Raw genomic sequence first — 27967 nt, 5'->3', positions numbered from 1 at the left:
AGGCAGCAGTTCCACTTGGTGTAATTGCTATTGTAGCCCAAAGAAATGTGATTTGGCCCCTTTAGTTTTTTTCTTAAATTGATTGAGGCTACAAGCAGTCAGCAAAATCAGAGTTCAGTTTTGCTGACTTAGGAATGTGTAATTTGAGCCCATTAGGTGAAATGTGAAAAAAAAATCATAGGGCAATATGTTGTACAGTTTTTTGTAGTCTATAGATTAGTAAAATGCAAATTTCAGCTATGAAAAATGTTTCAGATAATCTTAGGTCATCACTTAAGAACTTCCACCTGTATTCCAAATATATTTTGTTTTTAAAGCAAAAATTACACTAAGTGGAAATTGATAGCATTCACATTCAGATAACTGCATTAAACTATCAACTTCTTCTTAACAAAAGCACACATCCCAAAACACAATAAAGCATTACTTATCACTGTTGGTCAAATTCCTTGAATGGTCATCAAAGCCCTTACAATCAAAAAAAAAGGCATGCAGCCAGCAGAATAAGACCATTCCCTCCACCACAAAATCAGTTGAACATTAAATAGTATAACAAATTCATAATCAGAACTGAAATGAGTCAAGAAACAGCAGAATGATTTTTTGTATTTTGCAATATCTGGAAGTTTTGTTTTTGGAGACAGTGAAACACGTCAAAATAGACAACTATTTATTTTAGGCACTGGAGTCAGGTACAGAATGGATCAAATACTAAGTAAATTCCCTTCTGCAATGCAACCTCAGGGCAACCTCAGAAGTACTCTAGTTGAATTCATATGGCATCCTATTTCCTAGAATAAAAATCCTTAAATATTGATTGTGGTCAATTGCTAGAGCTTCCTTTCTGTTGATCCATATCCACTGAAAGCAGAATTGAAACTGCCCAAACTCACTACACATAGGACCTTCCTACTAGAGAAGAGTCAGTCTATGTTGGAGTTAAATTTAGGTCCCAAAGATGAAAGACTATCACGGTAATCCCTTGTGCCATCCAGAAAGTTATCTCAACCTATTAATGTACGTAACTAAGCAGGAGAATACTTCACGCTGTGCGTTGTCCTTGGTACCGGCCTCCAAGACTATTCTATAGCACCAGCTCCAATTAATTGTGCAAATCACACACAGATGCCTACTCCTCCTTGCCTTACCTTATTCTTCAGGCATGATTGTAAATTATGGCAGCTTGTAGATTGCTAGGCAGGCATCAAAAACATAACAGGGAAATATAAATATTACTCATGATCTGTATCCTCAAATTGCAGAGTGGAGGACAGCATGGGCTTCTATTTATATAAATTATTTTGCAGGTGTACATTCTCATGTACTATGAACGAGATTTTGTTCTATTGCTGAAAATGAACAAAGACTTCAAATTTTCTTCTTGGTAAAACTTAGATTAATTTACTTTCTTCTAATTAGGTCCCTATGGCTAATTCTCAGTAGTAGAATTAGCAAATCTGGGAAATAGTATATAACAACATTTAGATTTGTTTGTGAGACCAATGGTGCCTGGAGAATTCACTCAAGCTTCAGTTGCATTTGCATGCCCTCAGATACGGCATCAAACTGTGTCTGAGACAAATTATAATTAAAGTTTCTGAATTATTAAATAGGAATTTCCTTTTGAAATAAGTTGACTGTCAAGCTTTTTTTTTAAAAAAAATCATGCTGTAATGCAGACAAATGTCAATGGATTTGACTAAATGGTTTGCAACCTCAAGAAAGTTACCTTTTCACTGGCCCTGCTAAGATCTGAAGTAAGGACATCAATGTTCTCTTGCAGAATGGTGCACAGCTCTGGCCAGGAGAATTTTGCCAGCATGCCATTTGGTTGCTTCATGACTACACAGCCTGCTATTAGGCGCTGATACAAACTGTGAAGGAAGGTCAGTTTTTCCTGTGAGAAAAACATCAGTGTATTAGAATATGGTCCAAAAGCTCTGCAAGCAAACAAAAAAACAATGAAAATGTCAAATTAAAGTATTGAAGTTTTCTTCCGATAACTATTTTGTGTTATCGCTACTACATACAGAGGATGGCAGAAACTAGTGACCTGACATGTGGACAAACCAGCTCAGATGGCTGGACGGCTGGTTCGTGATGCAGGGTGATGCCAACAGCACGGGCTCAATTCCTGTACCGGCTGAGGTCACCCAAGAAGGCCCCACCTTCTCAACCTCACCGCTCGCCTGAGGCGTTGTGAGCCTCAAGTTAAACTTACCACCAGTCGTCTCTCTCTAATGAGAGAGCAGCCCATGGTCCCCTAGGACCACAGCGACTTTCATTCATTCAAAGCAGCTACCAACAATTCTATCCACATAATGCAAGTGCATATCAATTTATATTTACATCAGGTTTTCCCTATAATTTACTATTACAGAAGACGGGTTGATGAGCTGTACTCTGATACCAAAGCAACTTTTCAGACACCCTGCCCAGAGCAAGTAATCACACCGATGATCAGGGCACTTTCACTAAACAAATAGGGAAGCAGTACTTGGACAGCACAGAAAAAATAATGCATTTTGTGTGTAAGAAACTTTAATACAGATGGTTGATTTTCCTGCAGACTGCTGCTAAAAAAAAACCCAGGGTTAAACTACGATATCCATTATATGATATTAGAAACCTTTAGGTTCAATATAACCATTAACTTTATTACCACCTAACTTAAACCACAAGGACTCATAAAAATATTGAAAACTTTGATATTAAATTAATAGTTTGCATCAAATTCTGTCCAATCTTGAACTTTGGCAACATTTAGCATTGGCAACATTTGACCGGCACACGCTGACATGGGAACATAAAAACAGCAAACCAAATAGAAAATACACTATGCTAAAAGAAATTCATGACTGAATGGCTTACTGAAAAGAAATTGTCTGTTAAAGTATGCACGGGTGCAACATGGTTTGCACTCGGAAGATACTCAAACTGCTCAAGCTCAACTCTCAACTTGTATCATCTGAATCCTAATAAACAATCAAACCATCTGTAACTTTCTGGGTCACATGAAATTACAGTAGGACTAGAACTACTTTACAACAGAGATAAAAACAAAAAAACTGCAGATGCTGGAAATCCAAAACAAAAACAGAATTACCTGGAAAAACTCAGCAGGTCTGGCAGCATCGGCAGAGAAGAAAAGAGTTGACATTTCGAGTCCTCATGACCCTTCGACAGAACTTGAGTTCGAGTCCAAGAAAGAGTTGAAATATAAGCTGGTTTAAGGTGTGTGTTTGGGGGGGGGGGGGCGGAGAGAGAGAGAGAGAGAGAGAGAGAAGTGGAGGGGGTTGGTGTGGTTGTAGGGACAAACAAGCAGTGATAGAAGCAGATCATCAAAAGATGTCAACAACAATAGAACAAAAGAACACATAGGTGTTAAAGTTGGTGATATTATCTAAACGAATGTGCTAATTAAGAATGGATGGTAGGGCTCAAGGTATAGCTCTAGTGGGGGTGGGGAGAGCATAAAAGATTTTAAGATATTTAAAAATAATGGAAATAGGTGGGAAAAGAAAAATCTATATCATTTATTGGAAAAAAAAGGAAGGGGGAAACAGAAAGGGGGTGGGGATGGGGGAGGGAGCTCACTACCTAAAGTTGTTGAATTCAATATTCAGTCAGGAAGGCTGTAAAGTGCCTAGTCAGAAGATGAGGTGTTGTTCCTCCAGTTTGCGTTGGGCTTCACTGGAACAATGCAGCAAGCCAAGGACAGACATGTGGGCAAGAGAGCAGGGTGGAGTGTTAAAATGGCAAGCGACAGGGAGGTTTGGGTCATTCTTGCAGACAGACCGCAGGTGTTCTGCAAAGCGGTCGCCCAGTTTACGTTTGGTCTCTCAAATGTAGAGGAGACCACATTGGGAGCAACGAATGAAGTAGACTAAGTTGGGGGAAATGCAAGTGAAATGCTGCTTCACTTGAAAGGAGTGTTTGGGCCCTTGGACGGTGAGGAGAGAGGAAGTGAAGGGGCAGGTGTTGCATCTTTTGCGTGGGCATGGGGTGCTGCCATAGGAGGGGGTTGAGGAGTAGGGGGTGATGGAGGAGTGGACCAGGGTGTCCCGGAGGGAGCGATCCCTACGGAATGCCGATAGGGGGGGTGAAGGGAAGATGTGTTTGGTGGTGGCATCATGCTGGAGTTGGCGGAAATGGCGGAGGATGATCCTTTGAATGTAGAGGCTGGTGGGGTGATAAGTGAGGACAAGGGGGACTCTATCATGTTTCTGGGAGAGAGGAGAAGGAGTGAGGGTGGCTGCGTGGGAGATGGGCCGGACACGGTTGAGGGCCCTGTCAACGACCGTGGGTGGAAAACCTCGGTTAAGGAAGAAGGAGGACATGTCAGAGGAACTGTTTTTGAAGGTAGCATCATCGGAACAGATGCGACGGAGGCGAAGGAACTGAGAGAATGGGATGGAGTCCTTACAGGAAGCGGGGTGTGAGCAGCTGTAGTCGAGGTAGCTGTGGGAGTCGGTGGGTTTGTAATGGATATTGGTGGACAGTCTATCACCAGAGATTGAGACAGAGAGGTCAAGGAAGGGAAGGGAAGTGTCAGAGATGGACCACGTGAAAATGATGGAGGGGTGGAGATTGGAAGCAAAATTAATACATTTTTCCAAGTCCCGACGAGAGCATGTAGCGGCACCGAAGTAACCATCGATGTACCGGAGAAAGAGTTGTGGAAGGGGGCTGGAGTAGGACTGGAACAAGGAATGTTCCACATACCCCATAAAGAGACAGACATAGCTGGGGCCCATGCGGGTACCCATAGCCACACCTTTTATTTGGAGGAAGTGAGAGGAGTTGAAGGAGAAATTGTTCAGTGTGAGAACAAGTTCAGCCAGACGGAGGAGAGTAGTGGTGGATGGGGATTGTTTGGGCCTCTGTTCGAGGAAGAAGCTAAGGGCCCTCATACCAACCTGGTGGGGCTTGGAGGTGTAGAGGGATTGGACGTCCATGGTGAAGAGGAAGCGGTTGGGGCCAGGGAACTGGAAATTGTTGATGTGACGTAAGGTGTCAGAGGAATCACGGATGTAGGTGGGAAGGGACTGGACAAGGGGAGAGAGAAGGGAGTCAAGATAACGAGAAATGAGTTCTGTGGAGCAGGAGCAAGCTGAGACGATCGGTCTCCCGGGGCAGTTCTGTTTGTGGATTTTACAACATGCTTCCACTCAATGTTTAAGCTTTTAGCTTTAGGTTTCTTGCATTATCTTGGGAATCCTGTGTAATAACAATTTAATTTCTTTCTCGGGATGTGGGCATCGCTGGCTAGGCCAACATCTATTGCCCATCCCTAATTGCCCTTGAGGTGGTGTTGATGAGTCGCCTTCTTCAACCACTGCAGTCCATGTAGTGTACATACACCCACAGCAATGAAAATATGAAAAGAGCATTCGTTTAGTCCACTAACTTGAGTTTCATTGAAAGTTTAGAACTGACTTAAGAAGATAAAATTGAATAAAAACAGAAAATGCTGGAAAAACTCAGCAGGTCTGACAGCATCTGTGGAGAGAGAAACAGAGTTAACGTTTCGAGTCTGTATGACTCTTCTTCAGATTCTTCAAATTGAATACTTTTTTTCAAATTGGAGATTAGCTGTTCTACAGGTTTCTAGCAGGAACACTATCTTAACTACAGAGTTTGGCATTCCCATTTTCCACAAGTTTCTGTCGAAAAAGAAATCAAGTGAAATCATGTGAGTGAATACATATTATGGGGTCAGAAATAAAACAGGAAAGTTTCAGAATCAAAAAGCCTTGGATTGTTCTGGAAGAAACAATGTTAGAAAAAAGGAAAGTATTTTAGGAAACTACTAAACACTTAGAACTCTCTTTACTAAGCATAATCCAGAAGAATTTGGCATGCATCATTAGCCATAAACTCAATGTTTCCCTCCCTTGGAATTTCATTCAGCCATCTGCATTCCATACAGGTGACTAAAGAGTATTCTGCTTTCATGTTGCTAATTGATAGATGATTGCCACTTTAACTACCTCCCCCTTCTGTGATTCATCTTTCAATCTTCATTCTGATTGGGCCTACAATCAAAATATTATAACCTACCTTTTCTCTTTACAGACACTGACAGACCAGTTATGTATTTGCTCTGATTGCAGTTCTAAGGAAAGATTATCGACCTAAAATCTCAACTGTTTCTCTCTCCACAGATGCTGATAGGCCTGCTGAGTGTTTCCAATGTTTTGTTTTTATTTCAGATTTCCATCATCTACAGTACTTTGCTTTTGTAATGTATTTCCAGCATTCTGTTTTTATTTCAGGTTTCCAGCACTTGCAGTTTGTTACTTTTATTTTACACACTAATGTTGGTGCATCTCAGTTTAACCCCAATTTTGGAATTCATCACTTTCAATCCAAAAATCAGACTCTTGTTCCACAATGAATGGTACATTTTTTTTAAAAAAGACTTATTTTCATCTTATCAAGTCATAGGGTTCAAAATTCACCCATGAACTAACAAGTTCTACTCTGATCAAATACAACCAGAATTACATTCTTCATCTCCATCATGAGGATTACCACTCAGTTTTGAAAAGCACACAGAGACAACTCAAGTGATTCTCAAAAACAAATTAAACCAACTTCTGCATTTATAATCATCTTTATTGAAAGAAATGTTAAAATGTATATCAATAATTAAATGCCTGAGTCATTAATAGAATGTAACATCAAGAGTAATCTTTCATCATCATACAAGTGTAGATCATCTCAATTTCAGGTGGATGAAGCCCTCATTAATATCAGGTTGTGTTTGTTTGTGGAATGCAAGGAGTATATTAATTTTTGGCATTGTATTTCTGCTCCTAGTATCCCATATACAACTTTAATTAGCCAATTCTTTGAAATATTGAGCTGCACAATTAAATATGATACATCTTCCAGAAAAAAAATCATTTAAATCTCAATGGCTCCACTGTTCACAAGTGCCAACATTCATTAAGCAAGCACTCTTTTTTTGCCTAGCAACAACAGTAGTATATCTGCCAAGTAAAATGATTTGTTCTGGAGACCTTAACTTCTAGCCATAATATCTTTACACAATTGTTGATCAAAATTAATATTTAGTTGTGTTTGCTGTGGAGGAGTAGTGAGAACAACATTATAATGCTTTGTTGCTCAGCCAAAAAGTGCTACAGTACTGCTGATGGCCCGGATTACAATAAACAGGGAGTCTCAGTGAACTATATCTTACACCATTGTGAATCAAATGATGCTTCAGCAGACTTTCACAAAAAAACTTTACCCAAATTTATATTTGCCCATAGCCACTCAGAGAAAGGAATAATTCACTCCTAAAAGTAGGCCTGGATATATAACTAATTTGTGGCATTTAAAAAAGATATATGCACACACATACAAGGAAGAAATATTATAAATCAATAAAAATATTTTACACACAAGTACAATAATATTTGCACAGCTGCCTCAAAGTTCCTCAGCTCAATGTGAAGATGACATATATTATACAAACATACGTACCTACAAATGAGGAGGAGTAGGCCACTCGGCCCCTCGAGCCTGCTCTGCCATTCAATAAGATCATGGCTGACCTAATTTTAAACTCAACTTCACATTCCTGCTTATCCCCGATAACCTTCTATCACTTTGCTTATCAATAATCTATCTACTTCTGCCTTAAGTATATTCAAGGATTCTAACTCAACCACCTTTTGCAGGAGAGAATTCCCAGATGTCTCAACCTTCAGATAAAATTTTTCCTCATCTCTCAAATGGGCAACCTCTTTTCATGGGCATGGAAAAAGGGGCACAAAAATTGGCATTAGCAGAAAAGTGGTATTTCCAAATTTTAAAGCCAAAATTCCTTTTTAAAATATATTTATAATCTTCTAGGTTTCCTACAAATTCCAACTCACCACAGGACATCAGTCAAATCCATCCGTTGTGATTTTTCAGCATTTTGCCTGGCAGAAACAAGGCAATGGCACTCAAAAAATGCTGGGAAATGAATTACCAGACTCTTCCTGTCCACAATATGACCACCCTCATCTTCTCCAGGACCTACCACATGGAGCCCAGATTGGCATTTTTAAAATGATGTTTACCAAGACATGGATCGCCCCATGCAAAAACACCGGAAGGAGAATCCAGATAAGTTGGCAAGCATCTAAAAAGGGAAAACTTAAAATTCAATTGGAAAAAGGCAGGGAACAGGACTGAGTGGATAGCTCCTTCAGAAAGTTAAAGCAGTGGCTAAAGTCCTTCTAGTTTACTGTATGATTCAATGGTATTTTAGGAACGTTAAGACCAGTTGGACTGCAAAAGTCTTAGGAACATAGGAAGAGTAAGCCATTCGGTCCCTCGAGCCTGCTTTGCCATACGATTAGATCATGGCTGGTCTTCTACTTTAACACCATTTTACCACACTATTCCCATAATCCTTTATTTCTGGATATTTTTAATATCCAGAAATCTATCAATCTTTGTCGTGAACATACTCAATAACAGAGCTTCCACAGCCTGCTGGGATAAAGAATTCCAAACATTTGTCACCTTCTGACTAAAGAAACTCCTCCTCATCCCAGTCCTAAATTGCTTATCTCTTATTCTGAGACTGTCTCTCCTAAGTCTAGGCCTCCTCAGCCAGAGGTAACATCCTTCCTGCATCTACCCTGTTGAGCTCTATAAGAATTTTGTACACTTCAATAAATCACCTCTCATTCTTCTAAACTCTAGAGAATACAAACCCAATCTCCTCAATCTCTCCATAGGGCAATCCCACCATCCCAGGAATCAGTCTGGAGAACCTTTGTTACATTCCTCTATGGAAAGTATATCCTTCTTTAGATAAGGAGACCAAAACTGTACACAATACTCTGTTTAGTCTCATCAAAGCTCTATACAATTGCAGCAAGACTTCTTTACTCCTGTACCCAAATCCTTTTGTAATAAAGGCTAACATACCATTTGCCTTCTTATTGCTTGCTGAACCTGCATGTTCGCTTTCAGTGATTTATGAACAAGGCCACCCAGGTTCCTTTGGACATCAATACTTCCCAATCTCTCACCAGTTAAGAAAATACTCTGCATTTTCATTTTTCTTACCAAAGAAAATAACTTCACATTTTTCAACATTATATTCCATTTGCCATGTTCTTGTCCACTCACTCAGCCTGCCTAAATCTCCTTGAAGCTTCTTTGCATCTTCTCGGCCCTGTATTTGTAACTTCCTAAACTTAGGTAAAGTAAACCCATTTTGTGATTTGTCCTTTTAAAAGAATGACAACATAAAAAGAAATGAGATTTGTTGATGTCTTAATATGTAGTGTGGAATGGTTTCAAGGTGGCTTTGAATTTATAATTACCATGGAGGATGAATAGAGACCAAGTATGATACCTATTTTTTCTAATCAAAAAATATTTTCCTGATGCTAATGTTATGCAGCATAAAAGACAATCTACTGCATATGTTGTCATATACTGGACTCTTGCACTGACCAAGTCAAATGCAATGGCAAATACTGGGAACAACATTATACAATGGTCACAAGATTTCTGCAAACTTGCCCATTTATGCTATCAAACTACCAGCTTCCTTGCTTTAGTGTCTGATGTTCCAACCACCAGACTTTTCCATTAGCTTTTTATTTGTTATTTTAAAGTTAATTTATGAAAAGAGATATAGAAAGAATGGTTGAAGAGTCATACGGACTCGAAATGTTAAGTTGAATGTATTTAAGACGGAGATAGATAGGTTCTTGATTGGTAAGGAGATCAAAGGTTACGGGGAGAAGGCGGGAGAATGGGGTTGAGAAACATATCAGCCATGACTGAATAGCGGGGCAGACTCAATGGGCCGAAGGGCCTAATTTCTGCTCCGATGTCTTTTGGTCTTATGGTTAACTGTGTTCCTCTCTGCAGATGCTGTCAGACCTGAGTTTTTCCAGGTATTTTTATTTTTGTTTTGGATTTCCAGCATCCGCAGGTTTTTGCTTTTATTATAGAATGGTTGTCTTTGGCTTAATTGGCACATGACCACATTCTTGATTTTCTGAAAGCAAGAAAGTGTAAAGGCAAATTATATCCAGTAGCGCTGCAATATCTGTGTAATGGCCACTTAAGGATTATTTTTTCCGCTATGAGGTAGAAATCAAGTAGGAGGGTGGGGTTAGGGATTCCTCCTTCTGAGAGCCTCTGCATTGCCTCTGTTGAGGTCCCTGCATTGACCCCAGCACTGACCTGCTTTCCTGGGTTGGCCTCGTTCCCTTTGCACCCAGTGGGATTCCCACCATCAGGAAGGAGCCCACTATGAAAGCAAGAAAATTCCATTGGTGCTGCAGTGGACGGGCTGCCCAGCCAAAGGTGTATGATCACAGTGGAGACATTGAGGCAGCAGCAGGCCTCAGATACACCTTTCAGGAAAGACCCAGTAGGAAAGCTAATACACATACACAGGCCCCATTAAATCACCACAAAAATAAGAGGGATACAGATATTAAATAAAGTAATAGAAGATAAAACACTGGACAGTTTTTCTCCTGCAGCAAATATTAGCAGACCTTAGCACTACAAATGCAGTTTATCATCAGCTCACTGGTGCTACATCACTGCATCAATTTATTACTCATTTTTTCCCTCCATTAGCATCTTAAGTCTGGTCAGAGTGCCAACCCTAGGCTATTATGATACACTTAGATGTTACATAATTAAATATCTCTGTTATAGTGTTTTACTCTCACTTCTGGAAGAATCAAAGAGGCATTTTCAAATTAACTAGAGCTGTTAATTACCAATTATCAATTCAGTGCTGCAGTACTGTTCAAGAAACTTTACAGACTACACTTTTTAGCAATGAATAACAGTTTACTTCTAGATTCCATTTCTGACCGACATATTAGTGTCTGCAGATGTAACTAGCAATAGAGTGCCCATGACTCAGGGCACTGGGAGTTATGAGGCAGCCCTTTCCCAAAGTGCAACATGTAATTTTTAATGTATGCATTTAGAGACACAAAATCTGAAGCTATATCTTCCTTCTCACTGAGTCCTGCAAGACATGAAGGATGAAATATAAAAAGGAAAGAAAATGAGATCCTGAAGTTCACTGCAGGAAAAATTGCAGCACTAAAGTGCCAGCATGTTGTGCTATAATTTGGTCAGAAACATCCAAACTTCAACAGTGCGTTTAGAATCTTCCCTCTTTCAGGCCAAACAGAATCTTGTATGTTGCCAAGTAGTTGCATAAAAATGCATAAAATTTTCCACAAGGGACAGGTGGTACGACACGGTCCAACTACTTACAGTGTTCCGCAGCAGCATGGCCAGACCCATCCTTCGCAACACCAGGGACATGTAGAACCTCAGCACACAGTGACACTTGGTGTTTGCGTACCGAGGGTCTACGCACAGCTTGATGCAGCCACACACAAAGGTAGCCATCAGGATGAGGGCGATGTTCGGCACGCTTTTTCCCCCTTTATCTAGAGGCTTGTACATTGTGTCCAGGCAAAGACAAACCATTTTTGACCTCCCGATAAAGCGAAAGATGGCTCAAGTGATCGCCATCGCGCAGGAGTGAGGAATGAGCCAGACCTGCGCCACGTACAGCAACACCGAGAATGCCTCACACCTGATACCAAGTTTTCACCCACAATGGAGAGGAAGCGTCGCTCCCACATGTCCAGTTTTCTTTTCACCATAGCCACTCGCTCCTTCCAGTTTCTAATGCATGCCCTGGTCCCTCTGAACCATATCCCAGCACCTTCAGGCAGTCTGTCCCCTTCACCGTCAGGTCAAATGATCGGTCAGCCCAGTTCCTAAAGTACATGGCCTTGCTCTTGCCACAATTTACCTTGGCTCCCGAGGTCAACTCAAACTGGTTGCAGATGTTGCTAGTCTGCACACCGACAGCGGATCCAAGCAGAAGACGGTGACATCATCCATTTACCCCAAGTATTTGGACCATGCTGTACTACCTGTGGAAAGATTTATGCAGAGAAACATCTTTGACCACAAGTCCATCAGGCAGTAGTTGGCACGTAATGTTCTAGAGGTCCTGAGGGGCAAAGGAGATGGTGAATCCTGTCGGATTGGTTCCCCAAGCAGTCTGTCAAAGTCATTTGGCAGAATACCTCATCGCCAGAACTTTCCAACAAGCACCAAGCTGGTGGTGAGAAAGGCCCACCCCATCAGATCTTCCTATACGTCAGGAGTCTCACCCCCTCCACACGCTGCCCTCGAGGTGGCTGTGGTGCAGAAGAGACCGTTGTTCACCTCCTTGTGGAATGTGCCTTTGGAAAGAAGGTCTGGAGAGAGATGCAGTGGTTTTTGTCGAGGTTCTTCCCGAGCAGTTCCGTGACTCAGGACTCTGTGCTCTTCAGGCTGTTCCCAGGGACACACACCAAGACAGACATCAACTGCAGCTGGAGGATCATCAACTCGGTGAAAGACGCTCTTTGGTCTGCCCGAAACTTGTTGGCCTGCCAGTGCAAAGAGTTGTCCCCGAGTGAGTGTTGCAGACTAGCACATTCCAAGGTCCAGGACTACATGCTGGTCGCTGTCTAAGACCTTTCTGCCATAGTGCACCAAGGGGCTGGGAATTGTAGAGACCCCCCTCAGGCTGTATGACTTACATTGAATGTATGCAGTGACTACTAAATGTATCACAATTTAGTGAAGCACCTCAGAGTGGAACATGATCCATGTCGACAGCTTGAATACCATTGCACTGTCTGGCTCTCTGTAACGATCATGTTGAAATGTCTATAATGTTCATTGATTGTATTGAATGATCAATTCAGCATCCATAGGATGAAAACTGGAATATGATTGCACCTTTTGTGATGGCCATTTTGAAATGTTTTGTAATGTTCTTTCAGATATTTTATGAATAAAGTATATTTTTGCCAATAAAAAGTAGTGGCATAAAAACATCACAAAAGGTGCAATCATATTCCAGTTTTCTGCATAGATCATAGATCATCCTGTGGATGCTGAATTGATCATTCAATACAATCAATGAACATTATAGACATTTCAACATGATCATTGCACAGAGCCAGACAGTGCAATGGTTTTCAAGCTATCGACGTGGATCATGTTCCACTCTGAGGTGCTTCACTACAATTGTGATACATTTAGTAGTCACTGCATTCATTCAATGTAAGTCATACAGCCTAAGGGGGTCTCTACAATTCCCAGCCCCTTGGTGCACTATGGCAGAAAGGTCTTAGACAGTGACCAGCATGTAGTCCTAGACCTTGGAATGTGCCAGTCTGCAGAGCTGCACAGCCAAATCACCTGCCTAACATCTTAAACAATTGGATATGGGTAGAAAAAATAAGTTCATTTGGAAAAAAAAAACTCTAGAAAGAATATAGTTGCAATTTTGTCATTTTGAAGGGGAATTGCTCATTTGGAGAGCCGATGCAGACACAATGGGCCAAATGGCTCCCTTCTGCACTGTAACAATTCTGTGATTCTGAAACAAACTGATGTACATTTCTGGTTACTTTAATCATTGTTCGACTATGTCTCCTACATTACAACAACAACTTCGCTCCAAAAGTACTTCATTGACTATAAAGTGCTTTGACACGAGTGGCCGTGAAAAGCACTATGTAAGAAAAGCACTATATAAATACAAGTCTTTCTTTTTGAATTTTCAAAAATAGGCATTTCTAAAATATAATTTTTTATTTAATGCTTCTCAAGTGAATTTAAATCCTACCAACTGTTATCGTGGGATTTGAACTCAAGACCCCAGAGATTAGTCTGGGCCTCTGGATCCTTAGTCCAGTAGCATTACTACTACTCCACCACACCACTGTAAGCCAATCATACTGTTTTTCGGTCTGATGTATGCAACAAAAATCTCCCCAAATTTTGCATGTAAAAGTCAACATTTATTCTTCTCAAAAACATGAAAGTCTCTAAATGGTGACAATATTCACATGTATTAAATCTGAAAATATTAAATGCAGGCTTTCAATTGCACTTTACACCCATAAAGCCCTAATCACAGTTCTTTTAGCCATATTTCAAAATTATGTTTTTCAAACAGAGTTCTGTTCTAGATTATAAAATTATTTTTTAATGTGGTAATGTTACTAATGGTGTTAATTTTCCTTTATTTCTGCATGACATTGTGCTTGCCACTCAATTTCAGAGTAACCGTTACGTGAGTAAATGGAGAGTTCCCCAGCTTGCTGGAAAAAATATTTCATGCAGCTAAATCATGCCAAGAGAGTTAAGCATAGGAGTAATTACAAGACAAAAACTTACTTACTTCAGATAACATCATGACCTCGAAGAGCAAAACTCGAGGTGTTTAAACATCATTTGAGCTCTCATGTGACTGAAATGACTGCGTGTAAATAATATTTAGTGAACTAAATGAGGGCAATATTATTCTTTTTTGTTTATGACAGGTCTCAGGGGACATTCATGATCATATTTGCAATGAAATATTAATGATTGCAATATAAAGACTACAAGTTTATCAAGTGATAATCAACAGTGTATTACTAGCAAACTATCAGAAAATTTAAATTCTCACATTCAATTCTGTGGAGATTAAATGTTTCATAACGATGAGTCCTCAGATCAGGTCTGTTACCTATACAGTAACAAAAACTAAAGACTAATCATTATATAAGTGAATGAGTGTAATGCACTTCTCACAAATGCTAAATTAACTTAGTGAGAGAGCTGTCACATGCAACGATAAATAAGAGGATGGGCCATATACATTGGTGCTTCACACATCAAAGCAATAACAAATATTCAATTTAAGAGATTATCTTACAATCCATCACAATACCTCTGTATCCTTTTGATGAGCTCTTGTAAGTTTTTGAATTTCATTTTTCGCTTCAGCAACGGAATTTTTCTCCCTCTCAAAGTTATGTTTCACATTTTGTAGCTCTATGTTCATAGTGTCAATCAGTGCATCTTTTTCAGAACATTCACTGCGCCAATGATTTAACTTTTTATTAGCAGATGTCAGGTCTTCATGAACTTTCTGAAGAACAAGAGTTTATATTAATTCAAAGCAGGGATCTTCTGGCTACCTTTAACACTAATTGAAAAATCTTCAGCACTTGTTATCAAATCAAACTTTTATGTTGCCATCCCAGCATTTTATCTCCTTTAGCAAAAAGAGAAAACAAAACTGGTGCTTTAATTCAAACTTTAGGGGGAAGAGGATCGAGACAAGCGATGGTAATTTCTTAATGCTGATGAAATTCTGAGGCCACCTCAAGTGGAAACTTAGTACACAATCTAACGAAGGGCTATTTTATTACCAGTACCTGCAGCTCATTAATTCTTCTGGAAGAAACCAGAGCCATTTTCCATGACATTAACTTCAGTTCACAAGAATGCTTTCCTAAACGCAGAGTATGTAAGATAACTCAAAAAAGAATGCACACAGCACTGGGTAAAGCTGGAGGCAGATGAAACGGATTTGGATTTCCGAGCCTCTTATAATGAAGCTTGGAAATGTAATGCTCACCATGAAACAAAATCTATGAAAAATCATATATGGCTGCAATATGCTTCCTGATTGCCAGTTCTATCATCTTAGTAATGCTGAATGGTTTAAATAGTCCACCATATGTTGAGTATTCCATGAAAAGGGGATACAAAACTATAAAAAGTATAAAATATTTCCATTTTAAGTCTAAAATTTAGTTACAGAAATTGTGCAAGACAGCAGAGAGTCCACAGAAGTGGCTGTTAGCCCAATATTTGATTATTTCTCGATTAAGGGCCAAGTCATCAAAGATAAGCTTCTTGGATTTGAATGAACAGACATTGGTGTCATTCTGAATCACATGCTAGCCATCTAGCCAACTGAGCTAACTAGCCCTCTTTTGTTTCTTTACTACAACCATTACCACATCCTTTGCCTTATGTTCCATGACATCTTTGTCATGTAATCACACCTGCCCTCTACCCTGCCCCAGAGCTTCCCTTTTGTTCTTTCTTCCCCTCCCCATTCCACCAACATAAAACCCATCACATTTCTACCTTCCTTCAATTCTGAAGTAATATTTGACTCGAAACGTTAACTCTATTTCTCTCTCTACAGATGCTGCCAGACCTGCTGAGTATTTCCAGCACTTGCCATTTTTATTAGCAATTGGATGGAGTCCAGTATTTGTTGGTGAAGCCTTTGGTATAATTCACCAAAGACAGAGAATTACTTATTGGGCTTGGATCAAAAACTTTAGGTTAATAATGTGAAGTGCACCACTTGAAGTTCAATCCTGTTTGTGCCCTAATGTTAGTGGTCTTCATTGCAAAACCCATGAGCCACTGCTGGCTCACATTGATGTTAAGTGTGGCTCCCCAACCTGTGATGTAGTGCTGCTGGAACTAGAGCTCCAGCACCTCCAACCAGGGCCCAGAGAGCAGAGTGCAATAGAGTGGGGTCCTGGGGAGGAGAAGCTGGGGGCAAGTGTGAGGGCGCTGGCGTAGGAGGCATTTTCTTAGAAAGAACAATGTATTCTGCTGTTCAATTAATGTCCTTTCTTCCTTTGTGTTATTGCAAGCAGGGGCGAATCAGGCAATGGCTTCTATTATAGTAGTCAGTGTGACTCTCACATTACAGGTTTTTTGCTAAAGTGACCCTTGCTTGAAAAATAGTGAAGATCGCTGTCACATGGAATCTGTTGGCACTCAGCATTTTAATTGTGAGCCTGTCGAGGATACATCCACAGCTATCATCAGAGACTGCAGTGCTCACTCTAATCTGATTTAAAATTTGATTTTCTGCTTGCACAAGTTCAAAGTTGTCATTGCAACTTAAGGGAAATAAATTGCTGCATCTTTATCATGTATAAATCCAAGCCGAAAACAACAATGAGATTAGGTATAATTGCTTAAATTTAACATTGGTAATATGCAAATATTTTCCAAAACATAACTTGACTTTGTTTAGTGCAAAAATATGATATAGAAATCATATTTGCTAAATGAAGGTAGCAGGCCAGACACAGAGGGTCAGACTCAAAGGCTATGTATAAAACATATATTTATTTTAAATAACTGAACAGCTATTTAACACATCAATTAAATTCCTACCTCATGATTGGCATTTTGTGACCAGATTAACTCTTTGTAAGCCACACACTGTTCATTTATCTTCTCATATAAATCCTTCATTTTGTTAAGCTGAAACAAATATAAATATAAGTGGATAAGTTTTACAACTAAGTTCATCATAATTCATTTTCTAAATGCACAGCCAGTTTCATTTAGATAGGGACATGCAAAACTAATACTTTTATATTTGTCCACATGAGAATATCATTGCGCATGCTCAAAATTCTTGTGTTTCCGTTTTATTCATAATGGGCTTTTTCGTTCATGGGTTTTTATATTTTCACTTCCATAGCTGTCAAATGTGACAGAAAATCTACCGTCATTTACAATGAGCTACTGAGATATAAAAAAAAAGCCTTGTCAAAATAAATTAGCTTTTCGGCTAGTAAAATTTCTCCTTTTAAGATGTTTCTGAATTGGTCTTACCATAAAATCTTCCCTAAAGATCGGTCATCTTATACTGATATTAACTTAGAGCCTAGAATTTTTCACATTTCTGCTAGCAGCTGGATTGCAATTGTCTTGATCAGATTTGAGCAGTACAAATCCATTATTGTATTTATATCTTGCTTTCATTGAGTCCTCCTACTTTAACCAAGTTCCATTGTTCAATTCAAACTGTTGATTGAATTGCTCAGTTAACATTTCTGACTCAAAGTGGTGTTCATATGAAGTAACCGATCAGCAAAAAACTCAACTTCTCCCCTCTCCTTTTGTGCAAACAGTATGTGAGTTTGTACACCAAGTGGAATCAAACTGATGTGGCAGCAAATCTGCAGTTTGCACTTTTGCGCCTCCAAATTGGTCCCAGTACAGGCCTGGTCCCTGCAGTGGTTTACTTCAGGTCAAAACTGATTCAGATCTCATTTATAATACAAAGCCACGCTCAAAAAAAAAAGCTCTGTACTTCTGCAGTTTTGCCTCCTACTAGTAAAATTGCCCCACACATAATACAGCTCAGTATCACAAGGAGAGAAAAAACAATCAAAGCACATGGCTCCAAGCAGCCCAAATATTTCAAATCATCGCTCAATCTGTGTGCCAATCAAAACAGCTGAACAAATTATTGCCATTGTCCTCCTGTAACTGATGGCTTAAAACTAATCAAATAAATCCTTTTTTTAAAAAACAAGCCTGCAATTACATCTCCTTACACACACATTGCCAGAGAAAGCAAAGTCAAAAATAATATTACACCTTCTGCTGCTAAATTTTTCAACCTTTTGCAATCACATCACGTGCTCCTGTGCTCCCCTTTCTTACAAAAACAAGGGCTGGACTTTTCCCTCCGAAGTAGGAATTGGGAGGCAGCTTCGATTCAGGTCATTAACCTGCCTCTGTCAGCAGCCTTCCAGGAAGCAGGGTTTTCCAGAGGTCGGGGCTTCAATAACCTTAGAGGCGGGTCTACTGCCAAAGGCAAGGGGGCAGAAATGGAGGCAGGAAACAAGGGAAACATACCACATAAATTAATATTTCCAGATAAAATTTTCAAAGTACAAATTTCCCACTTTTGGAGGACAGTTGGAGGCCTGGAACCTGGGACAGGCGAGGCTGGTGGCACATTTTTTAAAATGGGGTAAGACCATGACTCCGCCCCCCTGCCCCAGCCATGCTCAGGCTCTTCAATGCAATTTCGAACTGCATCTTCTCGCATGGGTTTATAGCCGACCCTGTCCCCTCCCCACCTCCACTAGGCTGGTCTGATTCCGGACAGCTGTTGATCATTGGCCACCTCACGGAAAATTGGAAAACTTACCAGGGACGCACTCTTAATGAGCCGACAACAATACAAATAGAAACAGACCAATTTAGAGGCCAGCTCCCTTCCCCACCTTTGGAAAACAGCAAAGGGCAAAAATGGAGATAGGATTTCCAGTTGCGTTGCTTGGTGGCCATTTTTTTTGCTACCCCACCTCCATTCCATCCCAAATGTCAGAGGGGGAAACTCCGGCCAAGGTGTTTGTCAATAAAATTCATTTTGATATTAGTCACTGTAAACACAATTAGTTGTTGCGTCTGTTACTGAATTCCTACAATGTTTCTATTGCTTTGACTGTGTTTTTGTACTTACTCTGACTTTGTTTCCATTTCCCCACCATCCCCCCAAGCCCACAAGACTTTTTAAATGGGTCTTATTTGGAAAAGCAATTTCTCTTCTCAGTAGGCTTCCAATAGAATAAAACAATTTTTTTTATCTGTTCATCGTAATTTCATTATATGATGTTTTAACAAGCTGAAAAAAGTTAATGCCATATTATCAAATGTAATTGCTTAAGTGAAGAAATCTCTAATTTACAAAAAAGACACTTCAGTAATTATTCATTGGATAGGGAGAAGGCAAAAGTGAATAAGAGAGAGAAGACTGAAATGAAACTACATTGAGGGTTGGACTGTATAAAATATAAAAATACTAGTGAACAGCAGAAAAAGCATTGCTGGGTAGCATTTTTTGCTCTAAGAATCCAAACAGCCCAACATGTAATGAGGTCCGATAAAGCTTACGGAAAATTAATCTTGTAATCTTTTCCTGAAATTAAATTAGGCAAACAAATTAAAACTTATGACAGTTCAAAAACAAGAAGTATGCATTTAAAGCAAACCAGTTTAGCAGTACTTAATAAGCAGATTTGAACGTAACAGTCATCAGAGAGCTTTAAGCAACAATGTAATGGTAAGCAACATTTATTTTTCAATTTGCTAGAAACAGGAATTTTGGCAGACAACCTCCCTCATTACTATAGAAAGCAACTTTTCATCAATGTGTGATACAGCTGATCGAGTTAAAAAGCATTTAGATGCAAGGTCCTAACTTTAAGTCCATTTTGCCCAGATTACACCCTTGCATATCTTTAATTAGTTAAATGACACATGGCCAGCTTCCTGCATGCATGCATCTTGGACAGCTGATGCATAAGCTTTTTTTTAAAAAAACTTGTCGTGTTAAAGGAAAAGTGAATTGAAAATAAGATTGTATCAGACTATTTGTTCTAATAGCTTTTCTTAACGACAGAATTTTTTTTCCCGGGACAAAAAGCAGTTGGACAGTACATCATTCACAATTCTGACCGCAGGATTCAGGGGCTGCAAGTTTTATACCCAAGGGCTCCTCCATGCCCAAGGCTGCTGCTTAATCATACACCACAAGGACTTTTGTTTCTTTTGCCTAAAGTCCACTACCCTGCTGCTTTCATTAGTTCAATAATCATTTAGTAAATTCTAATGAGAAAACTACTGTGATGGTAGCCAATTAGGAATCAGAATCATGTTAAATTCCCAAACACCTCAAAACTTCAGGGTCCTTGTTAGATTGGTCAAAAAAAGTCAGGGACTATATTCCTATGTGCATGTATACACAAATATTCAGGATGCCACATCATTCAATACTGCACTACAGTCTATGCGCTGAACTGACAACGTATTATTCTGCAGCACTTAGAGATCTGGAAAAAAATACATTTGGTGTTAGCTCCAGTAATAGCGTCTGAAAATGTGATTATTTCGAACTTCTGGGAATCACAAGACATAACTGTGCTGTTCTGAGATTTGCTCGACCTATTATTTTGATGTCAAAATTTTGTTTTTGAGTGAATTGAACAGTACAACACTTAATTTTGGCAAGTGCAAGACATTTGGGAGTTATTTCAAAGTCAATTTCTATTCAAAAAGCTGAAGGGAGGGTGGGGTGGGGGTGGTACTTTTCATTCAAAGAGGGGGTGGCAGGCAGTGAAGACAGCCTGAGATTAATTCAAAAGAGTTTCCCCTCCATAGATATCAGGCTACCTCATCCAGGCTTCAGAGCCCCTGCATGCCTTAGCAGTAACCGCTGTTCTTGGTGGTGCTGCTGAGCTGCTGGCCCTCTGATTGGTCTGGCAGCTCTAGTTGGGTGGCCAACCTGCACAGGATGGCAAACCCAGTTGCAGCTTATTCATGAGCTGCCACTAGTAAAAATTGAGGTGGAAGTCCCATGGTCTTCCAAGTGCATTTGAGACCTGGACTCACATCAGACGTCAGGTCCCTGCCCTGAAAGGTTGTGGTAATCTGATGTGTAATATACCTTTAAGAAGATTATAATGGAAGATCATATGATCTTCCAAAAGCAGAGTAGTGCAGGTTATCATAGTAGTCAGTAGGAGTAGAGTTAGAGTCTGTAATGTAGAGAGAGGGTTTGAGTTGTAAGCACACAAGTGTAGCTGCTGAGTTCCTTTGTAAATAAATAATGTGTTCTACATAAGAACTGTCTGCTGATCTACTCTGTCTATGGTACCAACTCGGCCCTCCCGAAACAAACTGCAACCCGGATCCATCAGTCCAACTAAATTAGTGACCAGGGTCCAACAAAGGTGCAATCCTGCCCTTAATTTCCAAGTTTCCTTGTTTTTTTAAAAAAAATACAACACCTCAACCTTATTTGTGTTGAAACTCATTTGCTAATTATCTGCCTAATCTGCAGGTTAATTTGTAGGTTTTTTTTATATTTCTCAATGTATTCTCCCTTGTCATGCTCTCCTCTGCTGTCCATGTACTCAGTGTGTGCCCCTGCCTATCCTCAATCTTTCCTTTATGTTTTTATTCATCCATTTCAGTAGCAGCAACTAGGGTAGTATTGTATGGTTCATGGTGCAAACACATCCATCCAAGCCCAGTATTTTAAGGGAGAAGGCACTGAGTAACCATATGCCAGATATGTTCCCATCCAATCCTTTACTGTGGTTTCACTCCAACTCTTAACAGTGATGTTCACACCCATCCATTTTAACAGAATAAAATAATTCAATGCTGTAAATAACTTTGAAGTGCCCCAATTACTGCCTTTCCAAGAAAACCATTTCCCTATTCACAGCCACAGCTTCACTGTTTTGATTTTGGATTTGCAAACTCAGATCTAGGACAAATTTATTAAAACATCATGTCATCAATCAAATGTGGTATTAATGGGAAATTCCAGGGTCAGTAGTAGAAATATAGTTCATCAATCAAATGCAGGTATTTATACCCATCAATGAAAATATACATAGATAACCAGCCAAATAAGACTAAAGCACCAAGACAAAACAGTGTTGTTTCCCAAGACAATACTTCTAACTTTGAACAATGACCTTGGGCTAATTTAAAAAGGGCAGCCAGCTAACTGCCTCATTAATACCAAGTAACGCCTACTCTTCACACCTACTTACTATTGCCCACCCACAGAACTTAATGTTTAAATGAGCATTCCACAATGCAGGTCAAACGAACAATATTTGTAATTCACTCAATATTTATATCTAAGTAAAATTGTTTGAAGCATTTACTTGCTTTGTAATTGGAGATAGCTTTTTAAAAAATGACATCCAAGCTCCTTTTTCTGGGCTGGCTGCATGCATGTACTTATTTCTGATCATTGGCAAAAACTCCAAGTTCAGACATAAAATGCCTGATGTCAAAAAATAGTTGAATAATTATGTATTAGCCAGTCGAAGATAACTAACAGAGATCAGAATTAATCAATCAAAGCTATATAAAACTTCAAGTCTTGTAGAGGCAATACATACCTCCACGATGGACTCTCGGTAAATGCAATCTATGGTGTGATCCAATGCCATACAGGTCAGACAGCCTTGGGTTCAATTTACAGTCTGTTTCAGATTGGATAATTAGACCAGCCATTGAGGACATTCAACATTTATCTAGGCATCGCTGCAGGAAGGCAGGGAAAAATCTCCCAGGTTTCCCACTACTGATAGCTAACTGGTGACCTTTGCTGGAGGACTGAATATGGCCTGCATGTATAAGAAAGAAGATACTATAACTGATAAGGACAAGGCCAAGAATATAGCATCATCAGGAGGATCAGGTTACTTGGATAACTTGAGTTAGGGTCAAGAGCCAAAATTGGATTCATGTACATAAATGCCAGAGCCTTTAAAACTAGAGGCATGGCTGATAATTATGTTTTAACATGAAACACAGAGATATGACTAATCTAGGGTGATATATAAGTATCTGACAATCTGATTCAGGGTATTTAGGAAGAAAGAAAAGAGGGGGTTGTCTTACACATGGGAAGTTAAGGCGGTGCCACTGGAAAAGCTATTGTGCGAAATTCTCTAGCTACATGTGTAGCAAGAAAAAAGCCAGACAAAATATGAAGTTTTCCTAGACAGTTTGATCAAAAGAAATGGAATGACTTGTTATTTTATGACAAAACTTGAAGTGTGAACAAAAGGCTGATGATAACAATTGGTAACTTCAACAATACCAAAATCAGAAATGTTCCAGGAGAAGGGACACTGAATATGTCAACATCGTTCACACTGTCTCCTGACTGCATCACGAACCTCTCCTGAAGAGCAGTTTGTCTTCTAAATTTGTTTTTTCCCCCCAAGTGGCTAGATACTATTTGGGGAGTGGAAGAAATTGAATTGTTAAGCTTCAACATTCAATCTGATTGGGAGTAAGTGCAGGCACAAATCTTAGCATACAATTTAACACAAAAATGTTCTGGGATACAAGGACAAAGTTTAACAACATTGACTTGAGGATAAACTGTTCTAGAATAAATGGACGTCCTCTGAAAATATTATGCAGGGTCTCGATATCAAGAATAAACTTTTTGTCAGGGCTGAACAAAAACAGCTCTGAAATGTTAGAATGGGACAATTAAAACAGGAAGCTTGTAAAGCATGTAGAGAGATAGATAACCACAGGACACAACAGAACTATAAATAAGCAGGTCTATATTAGAAATGGGGTTATCAAGAGAGAATTGGAGAGGAATATACTGTACCAAAAAAGACTTTAAAAAATTCCTTCAATACTTTCAATAAAAGAAAAGGACGATTCCAGGAGGAAATCTAAGCCCAGAGATATTCACATGGTTTAAAATGAAAATTAACAGAAGATACTAAACATGTTAAATAGGTTGGAGGGTTTTTCAACAGGAAAAGCAAAAAAAAATTGGTGTTTATTTCAGGACTCTGAAGCAGAGACTCTTAATAGGCTGAAGGAACTGAAATTCCCTTAGAAAATGGATTATATCTCAACAAAATATGATGTGTGAAATTGACAGATTTGATGAATAATAAACTGAAACCAGGCAAATGTTATTTTTTTAAATTCTTTCATGGGATGTGGGCTTTGTTGGCTAGGCCAGCATTTATTGTCCATCCCTAATTGCCCTTAAGGTGGTGGTGAGCTGCCTTCTTGAACCGCTGCAGTCCCTGTGGTGTTAGGGAGGGAGTTCCAGGATTTTGACCCAGGGACAGTGTCATTCCTATACTCACGGAAAACTATAAGTCTATGGTTTCCTCTAAAGAATTAGGAAACTAATGGAAAGAATGATTAAAAGTAGAACTGGAATAGTACCTATATGAAAATAATCTGATAAATGACAGCCAATATACCTTTAGAAAGGGTAGAATTTTTTGACCAAAATAATGTTTAACTGATTTATTGGAATTCTTTGAAGGAGTTATATGTGCTGTGGATAAAGGGGAACCAGTGGATGTACTGTACTTAAGATCCCTAGAAGGCATCTGATAAAGTGCCACATCAAAGGTTATTATGGAAAATAAAAGCTCATGGTGTAGGGGGTAACATATAGGTGTAGACAGAAGATTGGCTGGCTAACAGGAAGAGAGAGTTGGCATAAATGGATCTTTTTCTGGTTGGCGGGATGCGACGAATGGTGTGCCACAGGGATCAGTGCTGGGGCCTCAGCTTTTTACAACTTAGATAAATGACTTGAATGAAGGGATGATTGCTAACCTTGCTGATGATACAAAGATAGGTAGGAAAGTAAGCTGTGAAGAGGACATAAGGAAACTACAAGGGGACATAGAGAGGTTATGCAAGTGGGCAAAGATCTGGCAAATGGAGTATAATGCAGGAAAATGTGTGAAATTGCCCAATTTGGCAGGAAGGATAAAAAGAAGCATACTATCTAAATGGTGAGAGATTGCAAAGCTCTGAGATGCAGAGGGGTCTGGGTGTCCTAGTGCATGAATTATAAAAGACGAGTATGCAGGTACAGCAAGTAATTAGGAAAGCTAATAGAATGTTATTTTTTATTCAGGGGAATTGAATACAAAACTAGGGAGGTTATGCTTCAGTTGTACAGGACACTGGGGAGGCCATATTTAGAATACTGCATTCAGTATTGGTCTCCTTATTTAAGGAAGGATGTAAATGCATTGGAAACAGTTCAGAGAAGGTTTATTAAGTACATGGAATGGGTAGGTTGTCTTATGAGGAAAGGTTGGACAGGCTAGGCTTGTATCCACTGGAGTTTAGAAGAGGCAACTTGATTAAAGGCTTTAAGATCCTGAGGGGTCTTGACGGGGTGGATGTGGAAAGGATGCTTCCTCTTGTGGGGAATTTAAAACTAGGGGTCACTGTTTAAAAATAAAGGGTCACCCAGTTAAGACAGAGATAAGAAGAATTTTTTTCTCTCAGTGGGTCATGAATCTTTGGAAATCCTTTCCTCAAAGGCAGTGGAAAAAGAGTCTTGGATGTTTTCAAAGCACAGGTAGTGCAATGGGGTGAAACGTTACTGGGGATAGTTGACAGGTTACAGCCAGATCAACCGTGATCTTATTGAATGGCAGAGCAGGCTTGAAGGGCCAAGTAGCCTACTCAGACTCCAAATTCGTATGTTCATATGTACTGCAGATATTTTACCTTGAGCAAGTGACATTTTTTTTATTCATTCATGGTATGTGGGCGTCACTGGCTGGGCCAGTATTTATTGCCCATCCCTATTTGCCCTTGAGAAGGTGTTGGTGAGCTGCCTTCTTGAGCCGCTGCAGTCCATGTTGTGTGGATACACCCATAGTGCTGTTAGGGTGGGAGTTCGAGGATTTTGACCCAGCGATTGTGAAGGAACAGTGATATATTTCCAAGTCAGGATGGTGAGTGACATGGAGGGGAACTTCTAGGTGGTGGTGCTCCCATCTATCTACTGTCCTTGTCCTTCTAGTTGTTAGCAGTCATGGGTTTGGAAGGTGCTGTCGAAGGAGCCTTGGTGAATTCCTGCAGTGCAACTTGTAGAGACAGCTGCTTACTGTATGTCGGTGGTGGAAGGAGTGAATGTTTGTGGATGCGGTGACAATCAAGCGGGCTGCATTTTCCTGGCTGATGTCAAGCTCCTTGAGTGTTGTGGGAGATGCACTCATCCAGGCAAGTGGGGAGTATTCCATCACACTCCTGACTTGTGCCTTGTAGATGCTGGACAGGCGAGTCAGGTGAGGAGTTACTCGTCACACTTTTCCTAGCCTCTGACCTCCTCTTGTAGCCACAGTATTTATATGGCTAGTCCTGTTCAGTTTCTGGTCAATGGTAACCCCCCAGGATGTTGATAGTGGGGGATTCAGTGATGGTAATGCCATTGAACATCAAGGGGTGATGGTTAGATTCTCTCATGTTAAAGTGATGAGAAAATTATTTGGTCTAGCGTATCTGGGCTTCCAGAGAGTTTGTTTGAAAGTACCATGCAAGAGGAACTTTAATATGCTACGGACTGTAGATATCAAAAGTAAGTATGGTACAAACGGGAAGAGATCGAGGTTGAACAATGCAGTGTAACTGGTTCAGCTTGTTGTTAAATCTGATAAGCAATTTGGATGTTCCAAATCCAGTAGGTCCCAGTAACTCTGTTTAGGATACAAAAAGAGCTGTTTCGCTGAAATCAAAATGGAAAGCAGTGGCATAGCAGTAATGTCACTGGACTAATAATCCAGAGGCTAATTGCTCAAGGCACAGGGGTTCAAACTGTAGGTCATAAGCAGCAGAATTGTATACAACCACAATCTGTAATCTCATGGCCTGGCATATCCCCCACTCTACCGTTACCATCAAGCCAGAGGATCAACCTTGGTTCAATGAAGATTGCAGAACTGCATGCCAGAAGCAGCACCAGGCATACCTAAAAATGAGGTGAGAACCAAGTGAAGTTACAACGCAGGACTACTTGTAGGCCAAACAGCGGATGCAGCACGTGATGGACAGAGCTAAGCAATCCCATAACCAATGGTTCCGATCTAAGCTCTGCAGTCCTGCCACATCCAGTTGTGAATGGACAATTAAATAACTCACTGGAGGAGGAGGCTCCACAAGAATCCCCATCCTCAATGATGGAGGGAGCCCAGCACATCAGTGCAAAAGACAAGGCATTTGCGACCATCTTCAGCCAGAAGTGCCGAGCGGATGCTCAATCTCGTCTCCTCCAGAGGTCCCCAGCATCACAGATGCCAGTCTTCAGCCAATTCGATTTACTCCACGTGATATCAAGAAACAGATGAAGGCACTGGATACTACAAAGGCAATGAGCCCTGACAATATTCTAACAATAGTGCTGAAGACTTTGGCTCCAGAACCAGCTCCGCCCCTAGCCAAGCTGTTCCATTACAGCTACAGCACTGGCATCTACCTGGCAACTGGAAAATTGCCCAGATGTGTCCTGTCCACAAAAAGGAGAAATCCAACCCAGCTAATTGCCACCCCATCAGTCTACTCTCAGTCATCAGTAAAGTGATGAAAGGTATCATTGACAGTGTTATCAAATAGCACTTGCTTAGGAATAACCTGCTTATTGATGCTCAATTTGAATTCCACCAGGGTCACTCAGCTCCTGACCTCATTACAGCCTTGGTCCAAATATGGACAAAAGAGCTGAACTCCAGTGATGAGATGAGAGTAACTGCCCTGACATCAAAGCTAGAGTCAATGGGAATCAGGGGGAAAATGCTCCACTGGTTGGAGTCTTACCTAGCACAAAGGAAGATGGTTGTGGTTGTTGGAGGTCAATCAGCTTGGTCCTGGGACATCGCTGCAGGAGGTCATCAGGGTAGTGTCCTAGGCCCAAACATCTTAAGCTGCTTCATCAATGACCTTCCATCATAAGGTC

General features: G+C 40.1%; 1 protein-coding gene across 2 annotated transcripts in view; it reads right to left on the bottom strand.

The window, feature by feature from the left end:
* LOC121276941 (coiled-coil domain-containing protein 171-like) overlaps positions 1 to 27967 on the bottom strand; it is a 229031-nt gene that overhangs the window by 147908 nt on the left and 53156 nt on the right. For both annotated transcript variants that reach the window (XM_041185646.1, XM_041185645.1), the window contains exons 12-14: positions 17065 to 17154; positions 14798 to 14998; positions 1730 to 1897 (exon numbers count right to left, since the gene is read on the bottom strand). In XM_041185646.1, the coding sequence (XP_041041580.1) occupies positions 1730 to 1897; positions 14798 to 14998; positions 17065 to 17154 (459 nt within the window). The remainder of the gene's footprint in view (positions 1 to 1729; positions 1898 to 14797; positions 14999 to 17064; positions 17155 to 27967) is intronic.

This window comes from Carcharodon carcharias, chromosome 4 (genome assembly GCF_017639515.1).
Source record: "Carcharodon carcharias isolate sCarCar2 chromosome 4, sCarCar2.pri, whole genome shotgun sequence".
In the NCBI taxonomy this organism is placed as follows: domain Eukaryota; kingdom Metazoa; phylum Chordata; class Chondrichthyes; order Lamniformes; family Lamnidae; genus Carcharodon; species Carcharodon carcharias.
This window is presented reverse-complemented; position numbering and strand designations above follow the sequence as displayed.